Source organism: Dermochelys coriacea, chromosome 27 (genome assembly GCF_009764565.3).
Source record: "Dermochelys coriacea isolate rDerCor1 chromosome 27, rDerCor1.pri.v4, whole genome shotgun sequence".
NCBI classification, from domain to species: domain Eukaryota; kingdom Metazoa; phylum Chordata; order Testudines; family Dermochelyidae; genus Dermochelys; species Dermochelys coriacea.
Window position 1 is genome coordinate 15,222,978 of NC_050094.1, and position 27,118 is coordinate 15,250,095.

The 27,118-nt window shown below is 63.5% G+C and overlaps 1 protein-coding gene across 1 annotated transcript; it reads left to right on the forward strand.

Moving 5' to 3' along the window:
• Positions 1-1,472: 1,472 nt before the first annotated feature.
• On the forward strand, positions 1,473-26,603 carry CNTNAP1 (contactin associated protein 1). The gene is given in 25 exon segments (XM_043503410.1): positions 1,473-1,708; positions 5,956-6,057; positions 6,423-6,616; positions 7,303-7,450; positions 9,502-9,705; positions 10,520-10,704; positions 11,199-11,342; positions 14,275-14,536; positions 15,045-15,194; positions 15,280-15,451; positions 15,967-16,073; positions 16,163-16,282; positions 16,864-17,067; positions 17,551-17,606; positions 17,608-17,708; positions 19,542-19,669; positions 19,803-19,970; positions 20,422-20,640; positions 22,338-22,577; positions 22,893-23,120; positions 23,440-23,567; positions 23,849-23,942; positions 24,207-24,437; positions 24,949-24,996; positions 25,305-26,603. Coding segments are annotated over 25 exon segments (3,903 nt in total). The 5' UTR covers positions 1,473-1,629; the 3' UTR covers positions 25,496-26,603.
• The last annotated feature ends 515 nt before the right edge of the window (positions 26,604-27,118 follow it).

Genomic DNA, 27,118 nt, shown 5'->3' on the forward strand with positions numbered 1-27,118 from the left:
TATTTAAAAACACTTTTGCTGTTAACAAGCACGTTACCTCTGGAGACACAAATCCACAGTCTGAGAACTGCAAAATTAAGCATCTCAGCTGGTATCTTCTGGACTGAGCACCAAGTCCCATTGGGTAGATAGAAAGATTAACCTAAATAATCTATACAGAAGTCCCTGGAACCCCATAAAATTGAGTCCCTAATTCATGAACTATTGGAACTCATTTACAAAACTTTTCTTAAACATTACATGACTATATTGTCTTGTACTATAGAATTATAATTTATAATCCCTATTCCATGATGAGATATCTTTGCTCTACAACCTATCTTAATTAAAACTATCTTTAGATAGATTTTTTCCTCCAAAAGCATTTTATCAAAAAAAATCTGTTTTAAAAAATCATTGATTTTTATCCACTGTGACAGACCCAAACCAGTGGGGTGCAGGAGTCTGGTTGAAGGCAAATATACTGGCCACTGGATGGATAGTTTTCTGTTCCCTGAGGCTTCAGGAGGAAGGTCCTGCGGTGGGGATAAAGAAGGGCTTGGGAGGAGGCCATGGGGAAGTAGCCCAGGGAGTTGTAGCTGTAGCTGTCAGGCTGCTGATACAGGAGAGGTTGCAGACAGCTGCTATCCACAGGGTCCTGGGTTAGAACTCAGTGTAGAGGATGGGACTGGGTCCCCCCCACTCCCTATCTGATACAGGAGGAGTTGACCTGTGTGTGAGACACACCAGAGGGGAAGCTCTAATTTGGAAAGGGATCTGGCCTGTCCCCGACCCACTAGGTGGGACAACAGAGACTGCGAAAAAGAAAAGGAGGACTTGTGGCACCTTAGAGACTAACAAATTTATTTGAGCAGAAGCTTTCCTGAGCTACAGCTCATGTCATCGGAGATTGTTCTCCTCCGTTTCCCCCATGCTGGCCAGTGCTGAGGTTTGCTGGGTGAATGGCAGGTTTCAGCCTCCAGCAGAAGCCCCCAAACTGAGGGCTGCCCGGAACCTCTGACAGTGGGACATGGGGGGTGTGGGGGAGGATTGGTCCCCAGCTGGAGTGAGGCAGGGGCCAGATGAGCACAGTGGGGCATGGGGGGGAGGCTGGTCCCTGCTGACTGGAGCAAGACAGGGACGGGGGCAAAAGCACAGCGGGGCGGGACCTAGGGTTGGTCCCTGGAGCGAGGGAGGTGCCGGGGGTAAACTGCAAGTGCAGCAGGCCTGCGGAGGGGCAAACAGGACCCCCGCCCTGCCCCACGTAGAGCAGGCGGCCCCCCGAGCAGCGGGCAGGCGCCCCACCCCGGGCCGGGTGACATCCCTGGCTTTGGCCCCGGGGCAGCCCGTCGGGCAGGGGCAGGAGCCGAGGGCTCCGCTCTGTCCCTGGCAAGCGGCCTGCGGGGGGCGGGGAGGCGCAGAGCCCAGAGCCGGCCGCGGAGAGGCGGAGCGGCTGGGCGGGGAGGACGAGCCCAGGCTCCGGGCTGCAGCAGAGGCGGGGCGCCGGGGTCCTGCGGAGCCTGGCGCGGCTCGAAGCCCGCTGCTGGCCCCGGGAGCCGGGAGCCGGGACCGGCGCGTCGGGCGGGGGCTGCCGCGGGGGAGGCGAGCCCGGGCTGCTGCGGGCACCGCGAGCTCCCCGCCGCCTCCAGCATGGGCAGCCGCTTGCTCTACCTCCTCCTCGCCGCCTGCGCGGCCGCCCAGCCGCCGGACCTCCGCCGCTGCCCGCCACGTAAGTTGCGCGGCCGCGGGACCTGCCCGGCTCCGCAATGCGGGACGAGGCGCCGCAGCGGCCCCCGCTGCCAGCGCCGAGCAAGCCCCGGCTTCCCTGCCCTTCCCCGGCGCCCGGTGAGCTCCCCCCCGCCGCCGCGGTATAGACAGGGAAACTGAGGCACCGCCAGGGGAAGGGACTTTCCCAAGGTCACCTGGCCAGGTGGCGGCCCGGTCAGGAATAGACCCCAGCAACCCCGACCCCAAGCTCCAGGGCTCCGTCCCACGCTTCTTGTACCATGGATCCAGCCCAGCCTGGCGGGCGCAGAGCGGCTGCACCCCCCGCCCCCATTGCAGCACCTGCCTGCGCTCACTGCGGTCCTGAGACCAGCCGCCGGAGACAGGCTCGTCCCCAGCTCCATCCCTGCGGAGCTGCCCTGCCCAGCCCAGAACCCCCAGCAGCCCACCTGCCCCCCGGCAGCTGTGTGCGCACAACCCCTGCGCCCTGTCCCCCTCCCCAAGTTACTTCTCCACAGGACCCTGGAGCAGCAGCTGCTGCTGCTGTAAAAAGCATCCCTGGGAGCGGAGGGGCAGGGGGGTGCCCCACTGGTGTCATCCTCCCGGGTGCCCATGGAAAGCGATTTTGGCCCTGGCTGCGTCCAGGTGCCGTGACCCTCTGGGTGGAGTGTGGAGCCTGCTTGCTAGGTCATTGCCATGCTGGCTGGAGTGGGGCTGCAGGGGACACAGCACAGCTGCCAGGGCCTCTGCTGTGAAAGAGGCTCCAGCAACACGCCTTTGCTGTGGGTGAGGCCGGGGGGCGCTCAGGAATACCCCCCAGGGCAGGATCCTGGGCCAGTCCCCCAGGAGACAGGGCGGCCGTATTCCAGGGCTGGGCTGGTGTCTTCCCGACCTGCAGCCTGGCGCTGTGCTCTGGCACATGGGCTGGATTTTCTGAGCTGCTCAGCTCCTTGGCCAGGCGGCTGCAGGAGGCCGCGGGGTGCTGCGGCGGAGCACGTGGCCAGGGCTGGCCCCGGGTGTGGCTCTGGCACCTCAGCAGTCCAGTCCTGGCTTGGGGCTGCAGGAGGAACACAGAGCCCTTTGGGTTCCTCCCAGCTGTGTGGCTGTGCCATGCTGCCAGTGCCACCTGCCCCCCGCCACCCTCAGGGGTTGTGCGGAGTCCTGCCCAGAGGCTCTGCTGATGCCTGGGATCCTGCAGGTGATTGGGGGTCCCAGGATTGCAGCTGGGGGTGTGGGGGCACAGCCCCCCTCCCATAGGGAGGCCTGCTCTGCCATAGCCCGAGAGGCACTGGGGTGTCACTTGCCAGGTGTCCCCAGGGAGAGGTGCCCGGGGTTGGGGTGCCATGGGTGCCACAAGGAGTCTCTGGAGAACACAGCAGGGCTGGCTGGGGATGCGCACCCTGGGCCCCTCACTGGGCTGAAGTGACCAATCCCAGCTTCACTAGCTCCCCCCAGGGCAGGAGGATTAGATTCAGCTGGGCCCTAGGCCTGTCTGACTCCCTGGGCTCAGCTGGGGCAAGGTGGTGGCACAGAGAAGGGCTGGGTACCTGAGGGCAAGGTGCCTTGGTGAAAGGGCCTTTGCCCCTCCGTTACCCTGGCTGTGAGGCTGAGGGGTCTGAGCACAGGATGGGGAGGTGGGGAATCCTGCATTCAGATTCTGACTTCAGCACTGAAACCCCCCATGCCATGGGGTGAGGGCCATGGTTCTGGACTCCCCCTCACCCAAACAGCCTTTGGTTGGGGGGGGGGCAGGAGCTGAATGTGGAGCCTCCATCTCTGCTGGGCATCACCCTGAACCTGTGCAGGGCCCTGGGTAACTGCCCCAGTTGCTCTCCCATCTATCTGTGCCCCAGCCCAGCCTGGCCCCTCCCCACACCAAGAGAAGAGCATGCAGTAGGGTCCCCAAAGTGCTGAAAAATGGGGGAGGTGAGCACAGCTCCTGCTGTCCCCCCATAGCCCCTTGCTCTGCTGTTGAGCAGCTATCAGCTGGGATGCAGGAGAGGGGAAGAAAGAGGCTTGCCCGGTGGGTGCCCCATGGGATCCGGTCTGAGGCCAGCGCATCAGCCTGTGTGTGGAGCCTGCTGGGGCTGCCCCATCTGATACTGGGCAGGGGCTGCCTGGCCCCATCTGGAGCCTCCAAATGGAGATTTGCAGAACATCCTCCCAGCCCAGCCCTGGACTCTCCCCTGTCTGTGCCCACCCAGACCCCCAACATCCCAGGCATCACTAGTGCCCTGGGAGTGTGTTGGGTGCCCGACTGACACAGCAGAAACATGGGGCTTCCACCCCCCCCAGGGTGTCTCCCCAGAGAGACCATGCAGGCGGTCCTATGGCTGGTGCGGGCAGCCGCTGAGCTGCAGGGCGTCAGCTCTCTGCAGTGGGAGGGAAAAAGAGAGAGCAAGTGAGAACAGAGGGAAGCCTGCTGCTCCAGGGAGCCCAGCCCAGCTGAGCCACCCGGAGCCCTGTTTGGGGCAGACTTCCCTGCTGAGCCCAAGGCCCTCCCTGGGGCAGATCCTTCCTGATCATTTGTTGTGCAGGCCTCAATGGTCAAGGTCTCTGGGTCAGGGCCCAAGGGCTATGCTGTCTAGCACCAAATGTCCCCAGGTTAGGCACCATCCTGCCCTTCCGGCAGCTGCGGGACTATGGCCAGTGTCACAGCTCCCCACAGCTGGGCTTTCCCCCTCCTGCATTTGGCACAGCCTCCCCCTGCCGGATCCAGGTGCCTGGGAACAGCCAGCCTTTACAGCTCACTGGGAAATCATAGTGAGAACATGGAAGGGGCAGCGTTCCCTGGGGCATCGCAGCCCTGGTGGCTCTGGGGTAGCAGCAGGGGCTAGGAGGAGGGATGCACAAACGCAGAGTAATCCATAGGTGTACCCCCGATTCCCGGCATAGCAGATCAATCACTCACTGGTGTGGCGCCTCCTGCTGGTCATCCAGGAATTAGCTCAATTCCAGGCTCCAGAGCACCTCCTGCTGGCCAGTGTCTCACCTGCCACAGGCCCCCCGTGTCCCTCCCAGACCCGGATGCCCTTTACCTCAGGGCTCTGCCCCAGCAGTACCCCTCACTCTGGGTCTCCCCTTCCAGGGGAACCCCCAACCCTCTACACCCACCTTGCCTCAATGGCTACTGCCAGTCATCATCTAGCCCCCATTCTCTGGGGCAGACTGCAGTGTAATGGCCACTCATCACTGGTAAGGGGGTAGAACCTGCTGCCTCTGCCTAGCCCCGGTACCTCTTTAGGCCTTAAACAAGGCCTCAGCCTGGGGAGTTGCCAGGCTGGAGCCTCCCAGCTCCTCTTGCCCTTCCGCAGCCCTGCTCTGCATCAGGTACCCTCTGTTCCCAGGCAGCCAGGTCCTTCTCCCTCCAGGGCTGGAGAGAGACTCTGACCCAGCTCCTCCCTTAGCCCTTCTTATCAGGGCCAGCTGTGGCCTGATTAGGTGTGGCCCCAGCTGTGGCACTTCCCCAATCAGCCTCCCTTTTCTCTCCGGAGTGGGATAACTGCCCCACTACATCCTGTGAGGCCGGATTCCCACCAATGCCCTGCCCCCTTGGGCCTCGAGTGCCTCCATCTCCAGGGCTTTGCAATGGGCCATTCTGAGCTGTAGGGGCCTGTGGCTGGACTCGTGTGCCTGTGCGTGCTGCACGGGTGGGTGAAGGGGTTTGCATGGCATGACACAAGGACCTGAAGGGGCTGGGGATGCTGGTGAACTGGGGGGGCTAGATGGGTTGGGAGCATCGCACAGGCTCAGCCCCCAGGTCCCACAGGGTGGGGGTGGGAACCTGGCCCACAAGCTCCGCTCTGACCCTGCACACGCACTAACTGAGTGGCCACAGGGGGCACTGGGGGGAGCCATCAGGTTACCTCTCCCCGCCAGGGTGGCATCTCAGCTACTCATCTGCAACGGACAGCTGCTGGGGACGCAGAGACTGTGAGCCGTTCCAGTCTCAAGCTGTCCTGTGGCCAGCATCAAAGGAGTTAATGGGCCCCACTGAGTCCCTCATGTCCAAGGGTCCAGCCCTGCCCCCATGGTGGCAGACTCCGAGGCCAAGGGCTGAGGAAGGGGAGGGGGTCCCAAGGAAGGACCATGCCTTATTGCTGCCCAGCCAGGGGGACAGACAGAGGGGAACAGTCCCAGCAGCTGCAGGGCTCCGGCAGTGCGTTTGTCAGCTGGGGAGAGGTAGAAGGGCCAGGGCTGGAGTTGGGCCAGGCTGGGCAAAGTGGCTTTAACGCAGCTTCTTCCCTACAGTGCAGTGTTACGATGAGCTGGTTGCTCCCCTTTACTCCTCATCCATCGGTGCCTCCTCCCGCTACAGCATCTTCTACTCGTCCAGCTTCGCCCGGCTGCACAGTGAGTCCTGCTTGCCCGGGCCCGGGGAGAGCTGGGCCCAGCGAGCCTGCCCCAGCCACTGGGCAATCGCTGGAGACCCGACAAAGCAGTGGCCTGGGTGCACATGGTGCTGGCGAAGGAGGGAGGGTCCCCACATACCCCAGAGCAGGGCCTGGGCAGAGCGGGGAGGTTAGTAGGGTTCCTAGGGATCCCCCTTGTCAGTGATGCCCTGGGGTCCCCGTAGGGTGGTGCGAGGCCCTGAGGCAGCTTGGAGAGCGTTTACCCAGCTGCCCTCGGGCAGCTCTGGCCCCATGTCTGAGCTGAGCAGGGAGCAGAAAGGCCAGAGCTGCAGGTGGCACCGGGTCTAACCATGCCCCCTGGCACAGGCAGCAGTGGCTGGTCTCCAGACCCCAGTGACAAGCAGCCCTGGCTCCAGATCGACCTGATGCAGAAGCACAAGATCAACGCAGTGGCCACGCAGGGGACGTACAACACCTACGACTGGGTGACACGTTACATCGTGCTGTACGGGGACCACCCCAGCAGCTGGAAGCCCTTCTTCCAGCTAGGGAGTAACTGGGTAAGGAGCCACTGCCGCTACATCTGTGGGGGCTCCCATCAATGCCTTGCCTGGCTCCTGAGCACCCCTGTCTGTACACGGCTCTACGGGCCTGGGACAAAAGTCTATGAAATCGTGCCAGTCCAAAGGAGGGAGTGGGACCTGCCGACTTTTCTGTCCCATGACACAAGAACGAGAGGACAGTCGCTGACAGGGGGACATTCAAAACTGATCCAAGGGGAAACTCTCCCCCCCGTTGGCCTGTGGAACTCCACACCACAGGACGGTGGTGAGGCCGAGAACTCAATAAGGCTTGAAGGGAGGCTGGCCAGTTCTGTGGCTAGCAAGGGCCTCCAGAGTTACCGCAGTCTGTGGTAACAAACGTGGGAGGGAGCGTCACCCCTCCTGCCCCAGGCTGATCGCTGACTCAGCTGGTCTGAGACCAGGCCAAGAGCTAGCGTGGGGCAGATCATCCCAGCCCCGCCACTGCGGGGTTCTGACACCTTCCTCTGAGGGGCTGGTGCTGGGCCCGGTCAGAGAGAGGCCACTGGCCGAGAAAGGCCTCAGGCTGGCTCCAGCCTCGGCTGGCCCGGGGGAGCGTGGTCACCCCGGGTGGGAAGGGGCTGGTGGGGGGCACAGTCACCCCAGGGGAGGGGGGCCTGGGGGCGCTGCACGGGCTGTGTTGACAGGGGCTGTTTCTCTGCCAGACGTTCTTTGGGAACGTGAACGAGAGCGGGGTGGTGCGCCACGACCTGCACTACCCCATCCTGGCTCGCTACATCCGCATCATCCCCACGGCCTGGAACCCGCGAGGCAAGATCGGCTTGCGTCTGGGCCTCTACGGCTGCCCCTACCGTGAGTGAGCGGGGCTCCTGGCACCAGGCCGCCCGGGGGAGCCACTGGTGCAGGCAGGGCAGGGGGAGGCCCGCCTGATGCTGCGGTGAGGGGGGCTTGGGGGTTTCCTAGAGAGTTAAGGCGCTGAGCAATGGGCCTGGCTTGGCTGGGCGCTGTGTGGCACAGAGCCCTGGGGCCCCAGGCCCCGCTCAGCCCACTGGGTCTCGGGTGATTTGGAGCTCATACGGCTCCCCAGGAATTCAGCTCTGACCCCCACCAAGTCTTGCCCCAAGCCCTCCCTACTGAGCCTGGAGACCTGTTCCCCTTCCTCCCCCTGGCTGCCCCAAAGCTCCTGTCCCAGCTCTCCCCATCCCCTCCCTGCTCTGCCCCGATCCCTCCTCTCCTGCCCCACTCTGGACAGTTTCAATTCATTTTTTTACTTGGAAACAAATCTGGTGACCAAAACACAAAAACAGCCCTGGGGAGCTGTAGACAGGGGCCATCCCAGGGCCCCCGTCATGCCCCAGGGTGGGCCTGCAGGCTTCTGACCTCAGTTTCTCCAAAATAATTCACCGTCACCAGTGTCTTCTAAACAATCTTCCCCACTCTTGGGGTCTAATCTACTCAGATCTATCAGTTCCCCTTTCGCTTCTAGGCTTCCCGGCCCTTCTGGGGAGCTCAGTGCCCCCAGTCCTGGCCCCCTGGCTTGGAGACTCTCCCTCAGTTTGCGGGTGCACAGTCTTCCTTCCTGGGGCTGGTCCAGGCCGAGCTTTCTCCTCCACAGCTCTCTCCTTGACCGGGCTGGAGTCACCTGACCACCTTGACCCTGCCCAGGGCAGTCTAATCACCCCAAAACCAGCTGGGGAAGCCTTGCCCCACCCTTTTTCCAAGGCTCCTGGGCCCTGAAAGAAACAATGGCCTGGGTTTTCCCTATACCTCCCTCTCAGATACCAACTCTTCCCTGGCCCATCTTCCTCTCCCCTGGTGTCTGCTTTCCGTTATTCCAGACGCCTGGAAGAGGGTAACTGGCCCATCCAGTGACCTTAAAGGGCCACTGCTTGTTATGGAACCCAGAAAACTCCTTGCTTGCTGGCAGTTCTGGATCTTTGGGCCAGGACTCCCGGCTTACAGCCCAGGAGCTAGCCCTTCAATCGGTACGGATCACGAACTGTTTAATCAACAGCTGATCACTGAGACGAATGTCCGCACCATATCCTCTGCTTCGATTTGGTCCTGTGGATTGGTCTAGCCATGGGAACGCGCCTTAGCACTGTTAAATGTTTTACCCATGGGAGCTGCAGGTTAGAATCCCCAGGCGTTACTCCAGCTCCGACATAAAGAAAAATCCTACAGACAGGAGGAAATCAAATAGTGGTTAAAATAATGACTATGGCATGAAACTCAGGACCTTGTGCCTGCATGGAGCGTCTGACACCACCTGGATAACCCGGCCAGCGACTCATGAAACTGCAGTACAGACCTGAAACAATTAGAAAACCATAAGCCTGGTAGATGTTTGCAAACATCAGGCACCCCCGAGACAACTGGGAAGTCTTGTCTTAACTCGGTCGTCCGTTCCAGTCAACGAGAGACAGTCCGAGTCCAGGCTGCAGGTTGCGGCTAGTGGGTTTGCTCAGCAATTAGCATGGCTCCTGTTACACCCGGGAATGGGGTTGAGTCAGCCCATGCGATTCGAGGGAATGTTAAATGGGCTAGTTCCTGAGTCCTTGGGCTGGCGTTACGCTTGCCAGCTGCCTGGATTCCCCGTGGGCCACGTTTGTCTGGACTCTGTTCCACTCTGGAGCTTATTTAGATTCTTAGGCCTCTCAGCTGCTCCCCTGACAGGCCGGGGCTGGATTGTGCTAGGTGGGAATGCAGGGCCAGGGCTGTGAACTGTGGCTGGCACAGTGCCCCCCACGACCAGCCTCGCCCCTATGGCTTGTGGCCAAGGAGCCTGTTCTCTGCAGGGTCGGGCCCTGGCTCTGGCTCTCCGCAGGGAGGGTAGGGGCCAGGCAGAGGGGTGTGGGCAGGTTTGGTCAGTGCCCCAGGTTACGTTGGGTCTTGTCCCCCAGGGTCTGACGTGCTGTACTTTGACGGGGACGATGCCATCTCCTACCGCTTCCGCGGCAAAACTGTCCGCACTGTCCAGGACGTCTTCGCCTTCAGCTTCAGGACGATGGAGCAGGACGGGTTGCTGATGCATGGCGAGGGCTCCCAGGGGGACTACGTCACCGTGGAGCTGAAACAGGCCCAGCTCGTGCTGCATATCAGCTTAGGTGAGCCTGGGCCTGGCTGGGGCGCTGCGGGGCTGCTCAGTGCTGTGGGGGGGCACTGGGGATGGTGGGGCTTTGACAGGGGATGGGGGTTAGGAAGAGCTCCACAGTATGGGGGGCCAGAGATTGACAGGTGCTCTGTACTCTGGGGGGGCATTGTTGGGGGGTTGGATGGCAAGATGGGGGTCAGCAGGGTCTGGTCTGTACTGGGGGGGGATTGGGGCCATGGGCGTGGGCAGTGGGATGGGGCTGGTCCGTACTGGGGGAGAACTGGGGCCTTGGGCCTTGGGATGGGGGTTGGCTGGGGCTGGTCCATACTGGGGAGAACTGGGGCTTTGGGGGTTGAGCAGCAGGAGAGGTGTCGGCTGGGGCTGGCCCGTACTAGGGGTAGGATTGTGGCTATGGGGGGGTGAGCATTGGATGGGGGTTGGGTGGGGCCAGTCCCTACTGGGGTAGGATTGGGGCTGACACATACTGGGGCAGAACTGGGGCCTTGGGCAGTGGGATGGCGGTCAGCCGGGGCCGGTCCATACTGAGAGTAAGATTGGGACCATGGGGGGTGGGCAGTGGGATGGGGGTTGGCAGGGGCTGGTCCATACTGGGGTAGGATTGGGGCCAGGGGGTCGGGCAGTGGGATCGGGATCGGCAGGGGCTGGCCCGTACTGGGGGCAGGATTGGGGCCATGGGGGTTGGGCTGTAGGATGGGGGTTGGCTGGGGCCGGTCCGTACCTCGTAGGGGGTTGGGATGACTCCTGAGCGGCACAGGGCAGGCCTGGGGCCCCTCCCCGTCAGTCGGGTGACTGGCTGCCCTCCCCAGGCAGCAGCCCACTGCACTCCAGTCAGGGGCACACGACGGTGACGGTGGGCAGCCTCCTTGACGACCAGCATTGGCACTCGCTGCGCATCGACCGCCAAGGTCACCACGTCAACCTGAGCCTGGACGGGGAGGTCAAACACTTCCGCTGCAACGGGGACTTCCAGCAGCTGGACCTGGACACCGAGGTAGAGCCTGTCCTGTCCCAGCGGGGCCGGTCGGGGGCACCACTGCCCAGCTGGACGAGGAGCCTGCTCCTTGGGGCGGCCCGGCTGGACACTGTGTTGGAGGGGAATGCCCAGCGCAGCTCTGCTCGGGCTCCCAGCCCTCTGCGGGGACGGAAGCGGCTCATCACATTGCTGTGCTGAGAACCGCCAGCAGCGGGGCCCAGTGGCCTCAGGCTGCGCCCGTGTGATGCCTTCTGAGCTGGGACCAGGGGCTAAGCCAGCAGCAGATCACAGCCAGGCCCCTCCCTGCCCCCTGTGGGGCTTTGCTCTGTGCTGGAGGGGGCTAGTGAGGGATACCCCCGTCCCTGGGAGCCAGAAGGATGTAGCCCAGCCCCACTGGTGCCAAGCTCCACATCGTTCCTCTCCCTGCCGGGTAAGGGGCGTGTCCCATCCGCACTGGGGCAGCGGTGCCCCAGACTGCTGGGGCTTAGCCCAATCCCGCTGACTCCCCACAGCTGTTCTTCGGCGGCGTGATAAGTCAGAAGAATCAGAGCCTGGTCTATCGACAGAACTTCCGGGGATGCATGGAGAACATCTTTTTCAACTGGGTCAACATCGCCGACCTGGCCCGCAGGAGAGCGCCCAACATCCGCTTCGAGGTGTGGGGCGTGGGCAGCCCGGGAGGGGTGGGGAAGCCCAGGGAAAGGGTGGAGGGCCCTGGGGAGTGCACATGGGGTCCCTTTGGCCTTGGCAGATGCTGTCCCAGGCACTCTGTGAGGCAGGCATCTCTGGCTGCCAGGATGAAGCTCAGTGACCTGAGCCCAGCTGTGGGGCTAGGATTGCAGCTGGCCATGGGCCAGGAACCGGCTGCTCCAGCCCTCACTCATCCAGCCCAGATCGATAGCGCGAGGTCGTCCTGGGCCTGGGGCCACTGGCTGCTGTCACCAGGCGACGGGTGCAAGCTCAGAGCAGCTGTTCATGGGTTCGGCTCTGGTGGCTACAGGCTCGAGTTCAGCAGAGCTCTCGCTGCCTGGTTTGGATCTAGAGCTCAGAGGAACACATGAAACCAGAGGCAAGTAACAGCCAATCACAGGAACAAGGTCCACTATCTCTTATCAGTGTAATTAAAGTCACTAACACAGTTATGAGTGTCATGCAGCTCAGCTCGGTCTATCCTGGCACCAGTGATAGCTACAGACACAGTCACATCCTCCCAGACAGTGTTCGGTGCTGACGGGTCATCAGTAGAGGGATGGTCCCTGCTGGATCCTCCCAGAGGAAGCTCAATTTTCCCACTCTGGGCACTCCCCTTTTGTAATGTGATTCTGCCTATACCTTCATGGACATGCGCAGAATGTAAGTGTCACCCCTCTTTTTCCTTATCAGTCTGGTGTCCCCTAGACAGTTAAGGCCCCCGATTTCCATAGGTCGTGTAGGCTCTCTTTAGTCTCATTAGCACTGACACACAACCTGTATTCTGTGGTTAAGAACTAAGAACGCCCAGACTGGGTCAGACCAAAGGTCCATCTAGCCCAGTCTCCTGTCTGCTAGGTGCCCAGAGGGAGTGAACAGAACAGGGATTCATCAAGTGATCCATCCCCTGTCGCCCATTCCCAGCTTCTGGCAAACAGAACATATTAAGACACATGTTAGAGACAGATGTACCCCCACTGCATGTCACGGAGTCCCCGGGCGATGCCCTGGAGCTGCTCCCTACGAAGCCAGGCAGGACTCTGGGGAAGTCTCCTCTCTGGGAGCAGCCTGTCTGCAGGACACACAGCTCACCCGGCTTCCCCCTTCCTGGGTCTGACCTCGGAGCATCCAGCATCCTCTGCCCCTCCGTGCGCTTCCCACAGCAAGTCCGTCCAGGCGGGGTCCTGGGGAAGCCAGAGGGTCCTGCCCCCCAACTCCACAGTCAGACGTGACTCTCAGCCAGCCAGTAAAACAGAAGGTTTATTAGACGACAGGAACATGGTCTAACACAGAGCTTGTAGGTGCAGAGAACAGGACCCCTCAGCTGGGTCCATTTTGGGGGGCTGGGAGCCAGATAACCACATATGCACTTCACTCCATGTCCCCAGCCAGTCCCAAACTGCCTCCCCCTCCAGCCCCTCCTCCTCTGGGCTTTGTCCCTTTCCAGGCCAGGAGGTCACCAGATTCCTTTGTTCTCCAACCGGTTAGCTCTCACCTTGCAGGGGGGAAGGACCCAGGCCATCAGTTGCCAGGAGACAGAGTGTCAGCCATTTATGTACCCTGGCCCTTTGCTCTGCAACAATTACATCCCCTTATCCCACCACCTAGAGACTTAAGAAATGCCTAGGGGAAACTGAGGCACCCCTACAGTATTCAGAGGAAACATTAAGAACAGTCCCACTTTGTCACACTGCATTTTTGTGATTTAAAATTAATCTTCCAGCTAATTTTTTGCAACAGTACCCCTTGGTATCTCTTTGCCCATAATCTTAGGGCATCCGGTTGTTCTTTGCTCACTTACTTATGTCAGCATTTCTTAGCTCCAAGGCCTAAAATAACTAAGCTAAAATCTTGCAGGCCTCAACCTAAAGATCTTGCATTTCAGCCCTTCTTACTTAGCTATATAATACATGATTAGTCCTTCTAAATACTGATCAGTCTTATACTTTTATCATCCTACAACTTCACTCTCTTTAACACGATTATATGCAACATGACATGGTATTAATCATAACCACACAATAAATGAATAATTAACTAAAATCATTGGCTACACTCAGGAGATGGGCCCCAGACTGAAATGCTCCCCAGCGGCCCTGGCGGGAGGGTCCTGCCAGGCAGCCCAGCCATAGGGATGTGCCCCAATTCCTGCTCTGTCACCCCTGTTCCTCCTGTATGATGGAGACCAGAGGGCAGCCAGAGGCTCCAGCCCTACCCCAGTGGCCGAGTGGCTCTTGGGAACCAGCCCAATGTAGCTGCAGGTCATTTGCTGCCTGCTCAGCTGGGTGTTTACAGGATTCTCCACAATCCTCCTGATGCCCCATATCCAAGACGGGCCAAGGGGCAGCAGTGCCCCCTAGGGAGGTCTCCTGCCGGACCCCCCAGTGCCCTGGCCTTGGACCCCTCGGAGCCTGCCCTGGGCCACGGGCTTTCCAGTTGTGTGGGAGTTGATGCTGTCACCCTGGCAACCCCATGCACGACCCAGTATCATGGGGCAGCACCAGCCCCTCAGCGGGAGGTTCGAAGGGTTCCTCTCTGCACCCGGCCTGGAGCTGGCAGCAGCCTGCTCAGGCCAGGGCTGCCCTGGGAGCATCACCTCCCATCCATCAGCCAGGGGAGCCTCTGCCACAACACCGCCTCCGCCCCCCACCCCACAAGTGCAGCTCCCTGGCTATGGCTCTGGGATGGAGAGACCCAGCCGGGGGCATTAGCGGCCAGCCCTGACTGGCTCAGGCTAATGAGGCTCCAGGCCCAGCCATGATCTCTGAGAGCCCCAGGGCAGGGCCCACGTGAATGGGTCTGGGCTGTAACTGTCCCACTCCCGCCCCGGGCAGCAAGAGGGGAAGCAGCAGTGCCAGGGGGCTGGGCGCTCACCAGCTCTCGTGTGGTTATTCTCAGGGCCACGTCAGCCACTACTGCCAGGACCAGCCCTACATGCCCATCACCTTCGCTGGCATCAACAACTACCTGCAGGTGCCAGGCATCCCGCGCCGGAACCGCCTGTCTGTCAGCTTCAAGTTCCGCTCCTGGGACACGGTGGGGCTGCTGCTCTACACCAGCTTCGCCGAGCACCTGGGCTCCCTGGAGATGGTGCTGAGCAACGGCCAGGTCAACGTCTCCATTGCCCAGCCCGGCCGCAAGAAGCTGGAGTTCGCTGCAGGTTCTTAGCTTCCCGGGCTGGTCTGACCTGCTGTCCAGTGCAGCCCCTGGGACCCCCCCTCCATTAGCTCCCAGAGCAGAGCGTGAAGGAAAACTGCCAGGCTTGGATTAGAAATGGCCAGTGCTAGAGAATCTGCCATGACCCCGGTGCCTTGTTCCAATGGTTAATTACTCCCACGTTAACATTGTACACCCTTAAGTTTGTCTAGCCTCCACTTCCAGCCATTGCCCCATGTCGGACCGTGCTCTGCTAGACTGAAGAGCCTGTTCCCAGATATCAGTTCCCATCTCGGCACTTACAGGCTGGGATCCCGTCCCCCCTTCCCCTTCTCTCGACCAAAGTGGGGGCTGGGGGAGGAGGAGCTGGAGGGATGGCAGGGCCTGTCTCCCCATGGCCACTTGCTGGGGGTCTCAGGCCCCGGCGTTGAATCGTCCCGCCAAGGGGGTGCAGGAGGTGATGGGAACCAGCAGCCCATGGGCCCACGCGCACCCCCTCTCCCCCCGTCCAGGGTACCGGCTGAATGACGGCTTCTGGCACATGGTGGAGCTGGTGGCGCGGGACGGCTCGGCCGTGATCACCATCGATGACAACGACGGGGCTGAGTTCCGGGTGGCCCACCCCTTCCAGCTGCGCACCGGGACCCAGTACTTCTTTGGAGGTGGGCAGCCCAGGCCGGGGAGGGGCAGCTGGGGGGGCAGGTGGCAGGCAGCACTCACCCCACCCCGCCCCCGTGTGTGTTCCAGGCTGCCCCAAACCTGCCGCCATCACCGGCTGCCTGTCGAACCAAACGGCCTTCCACGGCTGCCTGCAGACCATCAGCGTTGATGCCCAGCCCGTGGAGCTGGACCTGCTGAGGCAGGAGCGGCTGGGGAAATACTCCAACGTGTTCTTCAACATGTGCAGCATCACCGACAGGTACGCGCTTGCCGGCCAGCTGGACACACGGCTGCCTGACCTACGCCAACAGCTGGGCTGCGTCTGCGCTGGGGGTTTGCCCCACTTCCAGCCACGGCTGCCCCAGAGCAAACCATGGGGGAGGGGCATGGGCTTGTCCTCAATGCCTAGGGCTGGGTCTGACGGGAGCAGAGTTCGAGCCTCTGCCCTGCCGCCAGCTTTCAGCCACCCCCTTTCTGCTTTGTTCAGAGTGAGCTGGTTGGGGCAGGACTCCGTCTACGCAGTGCCCAGCCCGATGGGGAGCCTCGATCTCAGCCACCATCCATGCAGGGCGGCCATGAATAACAGCTCTAAGCACAATTTGCCCTTGGGGCAGAGCCATCAGGTTTGAGGCAGAGTCTGGCTCTGCTGGGACAGAGGGCGGGTTTGCCTGGGCAGCTCTGCTGATGGCTGGAGCCATGGCCGGATAGCTGCACACCCTGTTCTCCCCAGTGTCCATGCACCCGGCCATCCTCAGCTGCATCTGTCCCCACCAGGTGCACCCCCAACCTGTGTGAGCACGGCGGCCGCTGCCTGCAGTCCTGGGATGACTTCACGTGCGTCTGCGACCTGACGGGATACAAGGGAGAGACCTGCCACAAATGTGAGCTCCGGCCCAGCCAGGGGGACGGGAGGGCTGAGGGAGGGTTCCCGGCCCCAGCTCATCCCAGCCTCCTGCTTTGCTTGTTCCAGCCCTTTACAAAGAGTCGTGTGACGCCTATCGGCTCAGTGGAAAAACGTCTGGGAACTTCACCATCGACCCTGACGGCAGTGGGCCCCTCAAACCCTTCACCGTCTACTGCGACATCCGAGGTAGCCGGGTGGGGAAGGAGAGATGCCAAAGAATCTGGCAAGGCCTGGGAAATGGGGCCTTTCCCCTCTAGGGGGTGCTGGCTCTGACCCAGCCCCAGGGTGGGGGCCTGGCTGGCTCAGGGGGACAGGGAATGGGATACGTGGCCTGTCCCCTTTAGGGGGTGCTGGCTCCCATCCAGCTCCAGGGCCAGGACCTGGCTGGCTCAGGGGGCAGGGACTGGGGCATGGGGCCTTTCCCCTCTAGGGGGTGCCAGCTCTGACCCAGCCCCAGGCAGTGGAGACCACATGCAGCACCTGTGTGGTGGGGTCTCAGCCCAGTTCCTGGAGGGCCGGTGACGGTGTCCATTCCAGAACCGGGCCCGAGAGTGACTGCCCCCTGCCTGCAGAGGGGTCCTCAGGGCGGCCAGGGCTGAGGCCGATTGGTAAGAAAGGGGGTTGGACCTTGTCATGGTGCCCCCATTTCCCCCTGCCCCCGAGTGATGCAGGAGAGAGCCAGAGGGAGGGGCTGGGGTGGAGGGGCCAGGGGCTCCCAGGCTGTTTCCTCGCTGACTCCATCCTTTCTCCCTGCGCGTTGTCCCCAGAGGATCGGGCCTGGACCATCGTCCGGCACAACCGGCACTACGCCACGCGGGTGAGGGGCTCCAGTCTGGACCGGCCCTTCCTGGGCGTGGTGGAGTACTGGAACGCCTCGTGGGCAGAGGTGGAGGCCCTGGCCAATGGCTCCGAGTACTGCGAGCAGCACCTGGAATTCTCCTGCTACAGCTCCCGCCTGCTCAACACGCCCTGTGAGTGCCTCGGGGCACGGCCCTGCCCCTGGCGGGGAGGGAAATGGGGGGCGCTGCCCCACCCCTGGCAGTGGGGGCTGGGGGGGCTCTGCCCCACCTCTGGGTGTGGGGAGTAATGGGGGCGTGTTGCCCTGCTCCTGGCAGAGGGGAGTGGGGGGATGTTGCCCCATCCCTGGCAATGAGAGGTAATGGGGGGGTGCTGCCCTGCCCCTGGGAGTGCGGGGTGCTGGGGGGGCACTGGCCTGCCCCAGCAGTGGGGAGGGGAGGATCATGGGGTGAATCTCATGGTCCCTGCCCACCCACTCCACACCTCCTGCCTGGGCCAGTGCAGCCTGGCCCCCTGGGCCGCTCTCTGTCCGGTTGCACAGGTTGATGCTCCCCCAGGGCGGGGCTCGCTCCCCCAGCCCCTTAGCGCAGCTCAGCCATCCCCCCACCGGCAGGCTGCTCCCCCTGCCTCACCCACGGCTCTGTCCCCTCCTCCAGCCGGGCTGCCCTTCAGCTTCTGGATGGGCCGCCACGACCAGCGCCATTACTACTGGGGGGGGCTCCCCGCCGGGCGTCCAGCACTGCGCCTGCGGCCTGGAAAAGAACTGCGCCGACCCCAAGTACTTCTGCAACTGTGATGCCGACCATGCCCAGTGGTGAGTCCCGGGGGGGCTGGAGCATGGGCTGTCTCTGAGGCACATGTGGGAGCAGTACAGGGCGGTAGTGGGGTGCCTGGGGAGGGGGTGTCTGAGGTGATGGGGCACCGCAGGGTGTGGGGGAGTTGGTGGAGTGGGGCAGTGCAGGGTGGCCAGCGGGGTGGGGGGTGAGTAGGCAGCAGTAGTGGGGGGCAACTGAGTGGGGGCGGAGCAGGCTGGGGTAGTGGGAGGCAGCCAGCTGGGGGTGGGGCAAGGGGGGCATGGAGCCGGGGGAGCAGTTGGGGGTGGGCAATGGGGGGGCGGAGAGGCGGGGCAATGGGAGGCAGCCAGCTGGGGGTGGCGAAGGGGGGCAAGGGTTATGGAGCAGGGGGGTCAGTGAGCAGGGGGGTTGGCAAGGGGGGCAGGGGGCATGGAGCAGGGGAAGCAGAGGGGGGCAGAGAGGCAGCGGCAGTGGGATGCAGCCGGCTGGCGGTGGCAAAGGGGGTCAGGAGCGTGGAATGGGGGGGCAGTGGGGAGTGGGATGGGAGGCCAGCGAGCTGGGGGTGGGCAAGAGGGGCAGGGGGCATGGAGCAGGGGAAGCAGTGGGGGGCAGAGAGGAGGGGGCAGTGGGGGGTGAGGCAGTGGGATGGAGCCAGCTGGTGGTGGCAAAGGGGGGCAGGGGCGTGGAGCCGGGGGGCAGTGGGGAGCAGGACGGGGGGGCAGCGAGCTGGGGGTGGGCAAGGGGGGCATGGAGCAGGGGAAGCAGGGGGGGGCAGAGAGGAGGGGGCTGTGGAGGCGGGGCAGTGGGATGCAGCTGGCTGGGGGTGGCAAAGGGGGGCAGGGCCGTGGAGCCAGGGGGCAGTGGAGGGCGGGACGGGGGGCAGCGAGCTGGAGGTGGCAAAGGGGGGGCAGGGGCGTGGAGCCGGGGGGCAGTGGGGAGCAGGACGGGGGGCATCGAGCTGGGGGTGGGCAAGGGGGGCAGGGGAAGCAGTGGGGGGCAGAGAGGAAGGGGCAGTGGGGGGCAGGGCAGCGGGATGGAGCTGGCTGGGGGTGGCAAAGGGGGGCAGGGGCGTGGAGCCGGGGGGCAGTGGGGAGCAGGACGGGGGGCAGCGAGCTGGGGGTGGGCAAGGGGGGCAGGGGGCATGGAGCAGGGAAGCAGTGGGGGGCAGAGAGGAGGGGGCTGTGGAGGCGGGGCAGTGGGATGCAGCTGGCTGGGGGTGGCAAAGGGGGGCAGGGCCGTGGAGCCGGGGGGCAGTGGAGGGTGGGATGGGGGGCAGCGAGCTGGAGGTGGCAAAGGGGGGCAGGGGCGTGGAGCCGGGGGGGCAGCGGGGGGCAGGACGGGGGGCAGCGAGCTGGGGGTGGGCAAGGGGGCAGGGGGCATGGAGCAGGGAAGCAGTGGGGGGCAGAGAGGAGGGGGCTGTGGGGGCGGGGCAGTGGGATGCAGCCGGCTGGGGGTGGCAAAGGGGGGCAGGGCCGTGGAGCCGGGGGGCAGTGGAGGGCGGGATGGGGGGCAGCGAGCTGGAGGTGGCAAAGGGGGGCAGGGGCGTGGAGCCGGGGGGCAGCGGGGGGCAGGACGGGGGGCAGCGAGCTGGGGGTGGGCAAGGGGGCAGGGGGCATGGAGCAGGGAAGCAGTGGGGGGCAGAGAGGAGGGGGCTGTGGGGGCGGGGCAGTGGGATGCAGCCGGCTGGGGGTGGCAAAGGGGGGCAGGGGTGTGGAGCCGGGGGGCAGTGGGGGGCAGGATGGGGGGGCAGCGAGCTGGAGGTGGCAAAGGGGGGCAGGGGTGTGGAGCGGGGAGGGGCTCCTGTCCCTCTCTGATCCCTGCTCCTTCGCCCCCGGCTCCGGCTCCGGCTGCAGGAGGACGGACAAGGGGCTGCTGAACTTCGTGGACCACCTGCCCGTCACCCAGGTCGTGGTGGGAGACACCAACCGCTCCCAGTCCGAGGCCCAGTTCCTGCTGGGGCCACTGCGCTGCCATGGGGACTGTGAGTGCCCGGCGGGGCGGGGGGGGCGGGGGCACGGCTGGGGCCTCTGTCCTGCGGAAGAGGGGCTGGGCCCGGGTCACCCCCTTGCTGGCTGTGCGGGGCCCGGGTCTCACCCTGCCCTGGTCTCTTTCAGGGAACACCTGGAACAGCGTCTCCTTCAACAAAGGCGCCTCCCTCCTCTTCCCCCCCTTCCTGGCCAACCACAGCCTGGACATTTCCTTCTACTTCCGAACCACCGCCCTGTCCGGGGTCTTCCTGGAGAACTGGGGCTGCAGGAACTACATCCGCATCGAGCTCAACAGTAGGGGCTGGGCGTGGGGCTGGGCGCGGGGCTGGGGAGTCGCAGATGGGATCTTCCAGAACTTGGCTGGAGTAGTGAGGGGGCTGCGGGTCGGGATTGAGGGGCACCAGCAGGACTGTCAGAGGGTGACCGGGTGGGGTCCAGGGCTGGGATTGCAGGGGGGCTGCGGGTCGGGATTGAGGGGCACCGGCAGGACTGTCAGAGGGTGACCGGGTGGGGTCCGGGGCTGGGATTGCAGGGGCTGCGGGATTGAGGGGCACTGGCAGAGCCCTCGCAGGGTGATGGGGTGGTGGCGAGGCTGGGATTGCAGGGGCTGCGGGTCGGGATTGCGGGGAACCAGCAGAGCCGTCGCAGGGTGACAAGTGGGGGCCAGGGCTGTGATTGCAGGGGCTTTGGGCAGGACTCCGGGGGCCGGGAGCCCCCCGAGAGCTGACCTCCCCTGCTTCCCCAGCCACCAGAGACGTGGTGTTCGCGTACGACATTGGGAATGGGGACGAGAACCTGACGGTGAGATCCCCCGTCCCCTTCAGCGATGACGAGTGGCACCAGGTGAAGGCCGAGATCAACGTGAAGCTGGCACGGCTGCGAGTGGACAAGCTGCCCTGGGTGGTGCGGCTGGCCCCACCCCAGAGCTACGTCCGGCTGGAGTTCGACAGGCCCCTCTACGTGGGTGAGCGAAGGGCAGAGTTTGGGGCCCCTTCCCCAGCCCAACTGCAAATATGGGATGCTCCAACTCCTCCCCTTAGAGACCAGGGCTGCCCTGAATCCAGGAGTCCTGCAGCTGGCATGGCGGGTTTAGCGCCAGGCTAAGGGCCTCCCTGGGCTGCCCTGTCTGCATTGCTCCTTAGCCAACGGGTGGGGGTGTCCTGGTGTTAAAGAGTGCTCTGCTCAGATCTGTAACCAGCCCCAGGCTAGGGCCCCATTAGTGTGCCAGGCCCTTGACCCCCTTTTTGCAAGGGGGAGCCTGCAGCTGCGAGAGGAGCTCTTGGGTTCCCCCACCGCCCAGCAGAGCCCCTCACCCCATCCGATCCCTCAGCCTCATCTCCCTGGAGCTCTAGCAACTTCCCTCAGTCATTGCCGGGTCTGTCTGAGAGCAGCAGCCCAGCCCAGTCCCCCGCTTGGCCCCTGGCGCGGGGAGATGGTGACCTGGGGGAGTGGTGCATCGCCAGAGGGGAACCAGAGTCACTGGGCTTTTCAGACAAGAATTACCCACCCAGCTTTCTGCACACCCTGGGCTCCTAACATCCCCCCATGAGTCCCCATGGACCTCCCTTCATTCCCCCCCTAGGTTCTGTACCCCCTTTCCACACCCCTCTGCAGCAAGGTCCCCCTTTCCCCCCCATGTCAGGGCCTCTGGGTATCTCCTTTTTCTCTCCCCAAAGTACCTTGCTCCCCTCTGGCTTGGAAGCAACAAGCACAGGCTGGTGCCCCCGCATGGAGCGACTCTCAGTAGGCAGTGAGCAATGGGCTGGGGCGGGCCGGGCCGGGCCTCCCCTCCTGGCCGAGCACCGCCCTGGGGCCAGGGGATTATTAGGGGTTAACCGCGTGGCACCCAGCTGTTTGTGGTTTTGTTTGATTTGATCCCCAGAGAGCTGCAAGGTGTGTGACCCTGTGGCTGTGCTAGGCAGCTGGCAGGGGCTCCATGCATCCCCCTGAGGCCCCCTTTTCCCAGAATCCCCCAGTTCTGACCATTCCAATGGAAAATGTTCCCTGGGCGTTGGGACCTGCTCAGATGTGGCGTTCAAACGTTACAACGGGACAGACAGAAACACAAGCCAGCCCCAGAGCCCACATTCCCTTCAGCACTTAGAATCTCAGGGTTGGAAGGGCCCTCAGGAGGCATCTAGTCCAACCCCCTGCTCAAAGCAGGACCAATCCCCAATTTTTGCCCCAGATCCCTAAATGGCCCCCTCAAGGATTGAACTCACAACCCTGGGTTTAGCAGGCCAATGCTCAAACCACTTCTTCAGTCTCAGTGCAGCACTGGCTAGTGGTGAGAGCGGGGGGTTGGGAGCCACGATTCCTGGGGTCTCTGCCTAACTCTGTTACTGACTCCCTCTGTGATGTTGGGCACATCCCTTCGTCTCTCTGTGCCTCAGTTTCCCCATCACGTGAGAATCGGGGCCTCCCCTGGGAGCTGGGGTGTTCCCTGGTTCTGAGCCCTGAGCAGGGATGCTAGCAAAGGGTGAAGGTCAATTTCCCTGGGGGAGTCGGTGCTTTGGGGCTCTGCCGATCCTCCCTCGGGGTCACTGAACCTGTGACCTCGGGGTCGACTGTCCAACGCAGCCTAGCAGCGCAGGGCCCACGGTGGGGGCAGCCGTGCCGCTGGCTCATCCCAGGCCTGACGCGCTCTGTCCTGTGGGCCAGGCTCGGCTGAGCACCGGCTGCACCCCTTCCTGGGCTGCCTGCGGGCACTGCGCATGAACGGGCGGACGCTGAACCTGGAGGGCCAGGCCAACGAGACGGCGGGCGTGCGGGTGAACTGCACCGGCTACTGCCAGGACCCGCGGGTGCCCTGCCAGAACAGCGGGCTCTGCGTGGAGCGCTACAGCCACTACACTTGCAACTGCAGCCTCTCCGCCTTCGACGGGCCCTTCTGCAACCGCGGTGAGTGCAGCTGCGCCGGGCCGCCCGGGGTCACGGCCGCCTGCCCAGAGGCCGGGGTAAGGGGTGGCGCGTGTGGGGTCAGAGCTACCTGCCCAGAGGCCAGGGTGAGTGGAGCTGTATCGAGGTTCCTGTATCACAGGCCCAGAGGGCCAGCAGTGGGGCAGGCTGTGCTCCCTGGGGTGATTCCTGGGGGTGTGGGGGGGCCCCAGAGGGATCCTGTATCCAAGGATGCTGGGGCACAAGGGGGGAGTTGGGCACGTAGCTGCTCCCCACCTCAGACCAGGCCCCCTCACTCCCTCCGTGGCCCCCATGCAGACATCGGCGCCTACTTCGAACCGGGCACCTGGGTTCGCTACAACATCCTGCCAGCCGAGCTCTCGGCCGCCCGCGAGTTCGCCAGCATCGTGAGCCAGCCACTGCCGGGCTACAACCTGACCAGCGAGGAGCTCAGCTTCAGCTTCCGCACTGGCACCGCGCCCGCTGTCCTGCTCTATGTCAGCTCCTTCCGCAGGGACTACCTGGCCGTGCTCATCCGGGAGGACGGTGAGAGCCCGGGGACTTCAGGCCGGAGCCTGGCCCCCCCACACACCCTGCCCGCCTGGGGCTGGAGCCAGGCCCCCCCCCATCCTGCCTGCCTGGGGCCGGAGCCAGGGCCACTTCCCCCCACAACCTCAGACTGGTGTCGCCCCGCCCCACCTTCCCGGAGTCTTGCCCCAGAGCTGATGCCCCCTCCCTGTCAGGGATCCTCAGGCCCCGATGCCTTACTGGGGGGGTCTAACCATGCAGCCGGCCCCTCCTCACACTGGGTTCTGGGTCGTTCCCAGCTGGCTCTTGCTCATCGCTCTGGGCCTTGCCTTGGCAGGGAGCCTGCAGCTGCGCTACCAGCTGGGCACCAGCCCCTACGTCTTTCCACTGACCACCACGCCCGTGACGGACGGGAGACCCCATCGTATCAACATCACCCGCGTCAACCGCACACTCTACACCCAGGTACCGCCGGGCGGGGCCGTGGCCTGGGGCCAGGCCTGCCTTGCAGGGATCCGCTCCAGGGCCGCGGAGGCAGTGGGGAGGTGGGTGCCAGGCAGGGTTGCCGTGGTCGGGGACAGGGGGGACATGAGACTTTCTGGCTGGCGCTGAGTGGCCGGACCCCAGATTGGCTCCCGCGAGGATGTGTTGAGCTGACGCAGTGAAGCTGCCAGGTCAGTGGCTGAACGGGTGTTGGGGGCAGCAGGCTCGGGGGGGGCTGACCAGGCCTCTCACTCTCACCCCAGGTGGACTATTTCCCTGTCACGGAACAGCAGTTCTCCTTGTTCGTGGACAGGAAGCTGGACTCGCCCAAGAACCTGTACCTGGGGCGCGTGATGGGTAAGCTGGGCCCTGGGGAACTGCCCGCTCCCCTGCCCCCTCTGCTCCCCTGTTGGGAACTGCCCTGCTCCTTGGCAGCTCAGGGCCCCTGGCTGTGGCTACCATGGACAGACTGGGAACCATTCACCCGCCCCGGCTCGTGGAAACTGAAACCCCTAACCAGCCTCACGGGGCCAGGGTAGCCTGCTCCCCGTCCCCACTGGGGGAGACCTGGCCCCGCCCAGCTCTGCCCCAGTTAACCCCCTCCTGTCCGTGCTTCTGCAGAGACAGGCGTGATTGACCCCGAGATCCAGAAGTACAACACGCCCGGCTTCTCGGGCTGCCTGTCGGGGGTGAAGTTCAACAGCATCCTGCCCCTCAAAGCCATCTTCCGCCCCAGCGGCAGGCTGGTGACCTACAACATCAAGGGGGAGCTGGTGGAGTCCAACTGCGGCTCCATGCCCCTCAGCATCCTGGACATCCCCCCCGAAATGGACCCCTGGTACATGGGCACAGGTAGGGAGGGCTCGTGCCAACCCTGCCCATCTGCACTGGGTTCTAGCCCCTGCTCTGGGAGAGGAGGGGGTTTGAGTGGGTTAGAGGGAGCCAGGACTCCTGGGTTCTAGTCCCAGCTCTGAGAGAGGAGCGGGGTCTTAGTTGGTTCGAGCAGGGGGTGGGGAGCCAGGACTCCTGGGTTCTGCCCTGCAGCACTGGAGGGAGCTGTTCTTGCCGGGCAGCCCGTCACCAGCCCCATCCAGCAGCACGGCAGGGGGAGGGCCGGGGGCAGGTCCAGGCTGCAGCATCCTGGCCCCACCACCTCCCGCTGGGCACATGTGGGAGGGCCTGGGCCGTGCACCACATATCAGCCTAGCAATGGCAGCGACACTTGAAGAGCCTGTCCCTGCCCCATCTGCCCGCTCCCCTGAGGCTGATCCTGTGGCCCTGGCCCTGCCCCTGCCCCCCTGGCTGACCCCCCGGCCCTGGCCCCGGCCCCCCAGCTGACCCCCTGGCCATGTGTCTCTTGCAGAGTTCCCCCACGTGCACGATGATGGCTGGATCGGGATCATCACCGGCTGTAAGTGACTTGGCCGCGCGTTAGATCAGCTGCAGCAGGGGCAGTGGCTGGGCCGCCGAGTGCACCCGCTCTCATGCCAAGGGGCTGCCTGCAGGGGTGGCTTGGGGGAGCTGGGCAGCTGAGAGGAGGACTTGGTTCTGGCTGCACTGGGCTGGGCCCATAGCTGAGCTGGGGGGAGGTCGCGGGCCCAGCTGCGCGCGAGTGGGGAGGTGGGCTCCAGGGCCCAGCCTGTCTCGGGTGCCCCGTCAGGCGGCAGCAGGAGAGAGAGCTCAGTGCGCACTCATGGCTGTTTTCCTCCTTCCCAGTAGTTGTGACCTTCTTGCTGCTGCTCCTGGCCGGGCTGCTGCTGTTGCTGTACCTCCACCACCACCGCTACAAGGGCTCGTACCACACGAACGAGCCCAAGGCTGTCCAGGACTACCACGGCCCCAGCAAGCCCCTGGTCCCACACAAGGACCAGAACCTGCCCCAGATCCTGGAGGAGGCAAAAGGCGAATAGCCACCGGCTGCGGGGGAAGGAAGGGGTTAATGCCTCAAGCGCTGGCACCTCCTGCCCGGTGCTGGGAGGGGAACAAGCACTGCCGGACCAAAGGGGCCAAACAACCCAGAACTGTCAGAACCCAGCTTCCGGCTGGAGCGTCTGCTCCTTCCCCTCCCGCTGCACCTCCCCTGCCCGCGCCGCTCCGAGGACTGCCTGGGGCTGAGCACCATCTAGCCTGGGAGCCCCACGGGCAGGGCCCACGTCTTCCTCCTGGAATCACGCTGAGCCGAGCGCTGGTGCAGTAACAACTCCCCTGCCCTGCGCACCAAGCAGAAAGTAGAGGCCACGCAGAACCCCCTGCCCCAGTGACCCTGGACCCAGCTGCTGCAATCTCTCCTGCCCCCCATGGACAGGATGTCAGCCCCTGGGGGTGATACGGGCCTACCTAGAGACGCCATCTCAGCCCAGGCCTGGGCAGTGAGGCACGTATTGGGTCTGCCAACCCACCTCCCCTATAAACTCCACCGCAGCTTCCCCTTGGGGGAGACGCGGTTGTGCCAAGAGAACCTGGGTGGGGCAGCCTGGCCTTCCGCGGGGCCGGTTGGTGACGCTAGCAGCTAGATTTCCCGCTTGTTTGCTCGCTTAGCAAAAGCCATGAAGTGACCCATGCGCTCTAGAGCACTGGAACACGGCCATAGAGCGTGTTCTGCACCCCGGCCGCTGTCTGCAATGGCACTCGCTCGTGCACGCCTCCTCCCCCTGCACTTTGCTGCTCTCGTACAACCAGGTAAAGATCTTTGGAGTCTTTCTACCATTTTTGTTGCTGACCAGTTGATGACACACACTACGTCTTTTTATTCTGTTTGTACAAAAAACAAAAAGAAACCAGGGCGGCTGCTCCGTGTGAGTTGGTCCTGGGGCACAGGCCAGCGGGTGCTATGTCTCTCCAAGAAGGTCAAACCCTGCTGAGAGCAGCCGGCCCCCGGACCGCTCCAGTTCACACGCTGGGGCAGACATGCATGGAGTGACCCAAAGGCCTGGCGTTGCCGGGTGTTTTATTTGTTACAGCCGTTTTGTTGACTGACACATGACGATGTGCAAATAAAGGCAGACTGACAGAGTGCAACACCCACAGCCTTGGGTTTGCTTGTGCAGCGGGAGAAGGGGTTTTCCCTGCCTAGGGACCCTGTGTGCGCTGGCAGTGAAACCGGCCCCTTTGCCAGCAGGGGGCAGTGTCCTACTGTGGGTGGTGGAGCCGGAGCGTGCCTGCTGCTACCTAGGGGCAGCAGGGGTGAGACAGATCCAGAGCCAGGCCTGGGGGGATGGGGAGTGGGGCAGGTTATGGGGCTGCTTTCTTGAACCAAGGAAAGCTCAGAGCAAAGCCCAGGGGGAGAGATGCAGGAGCCTCCCCGTCCCAGCCTCTGCTCCCTACATCTGGGTCTGGATCCGTGGAAATGCCCAGCAGGAATCCAGCTCAGCCAGGGCCCCCCAGGGAGAGCGACGCTGTGCAGGGCAAGTGCTCCTCCCCCTCCCTGCAGCTACTGGGGGGGTGCTAGTCACTGGAGTGCCAGGTACAGCAATGCCCCATCCCCGTGGGCACAGCAGTGCTCCCCCGGGCCAGAGGTCACTGAACGGGGCCAG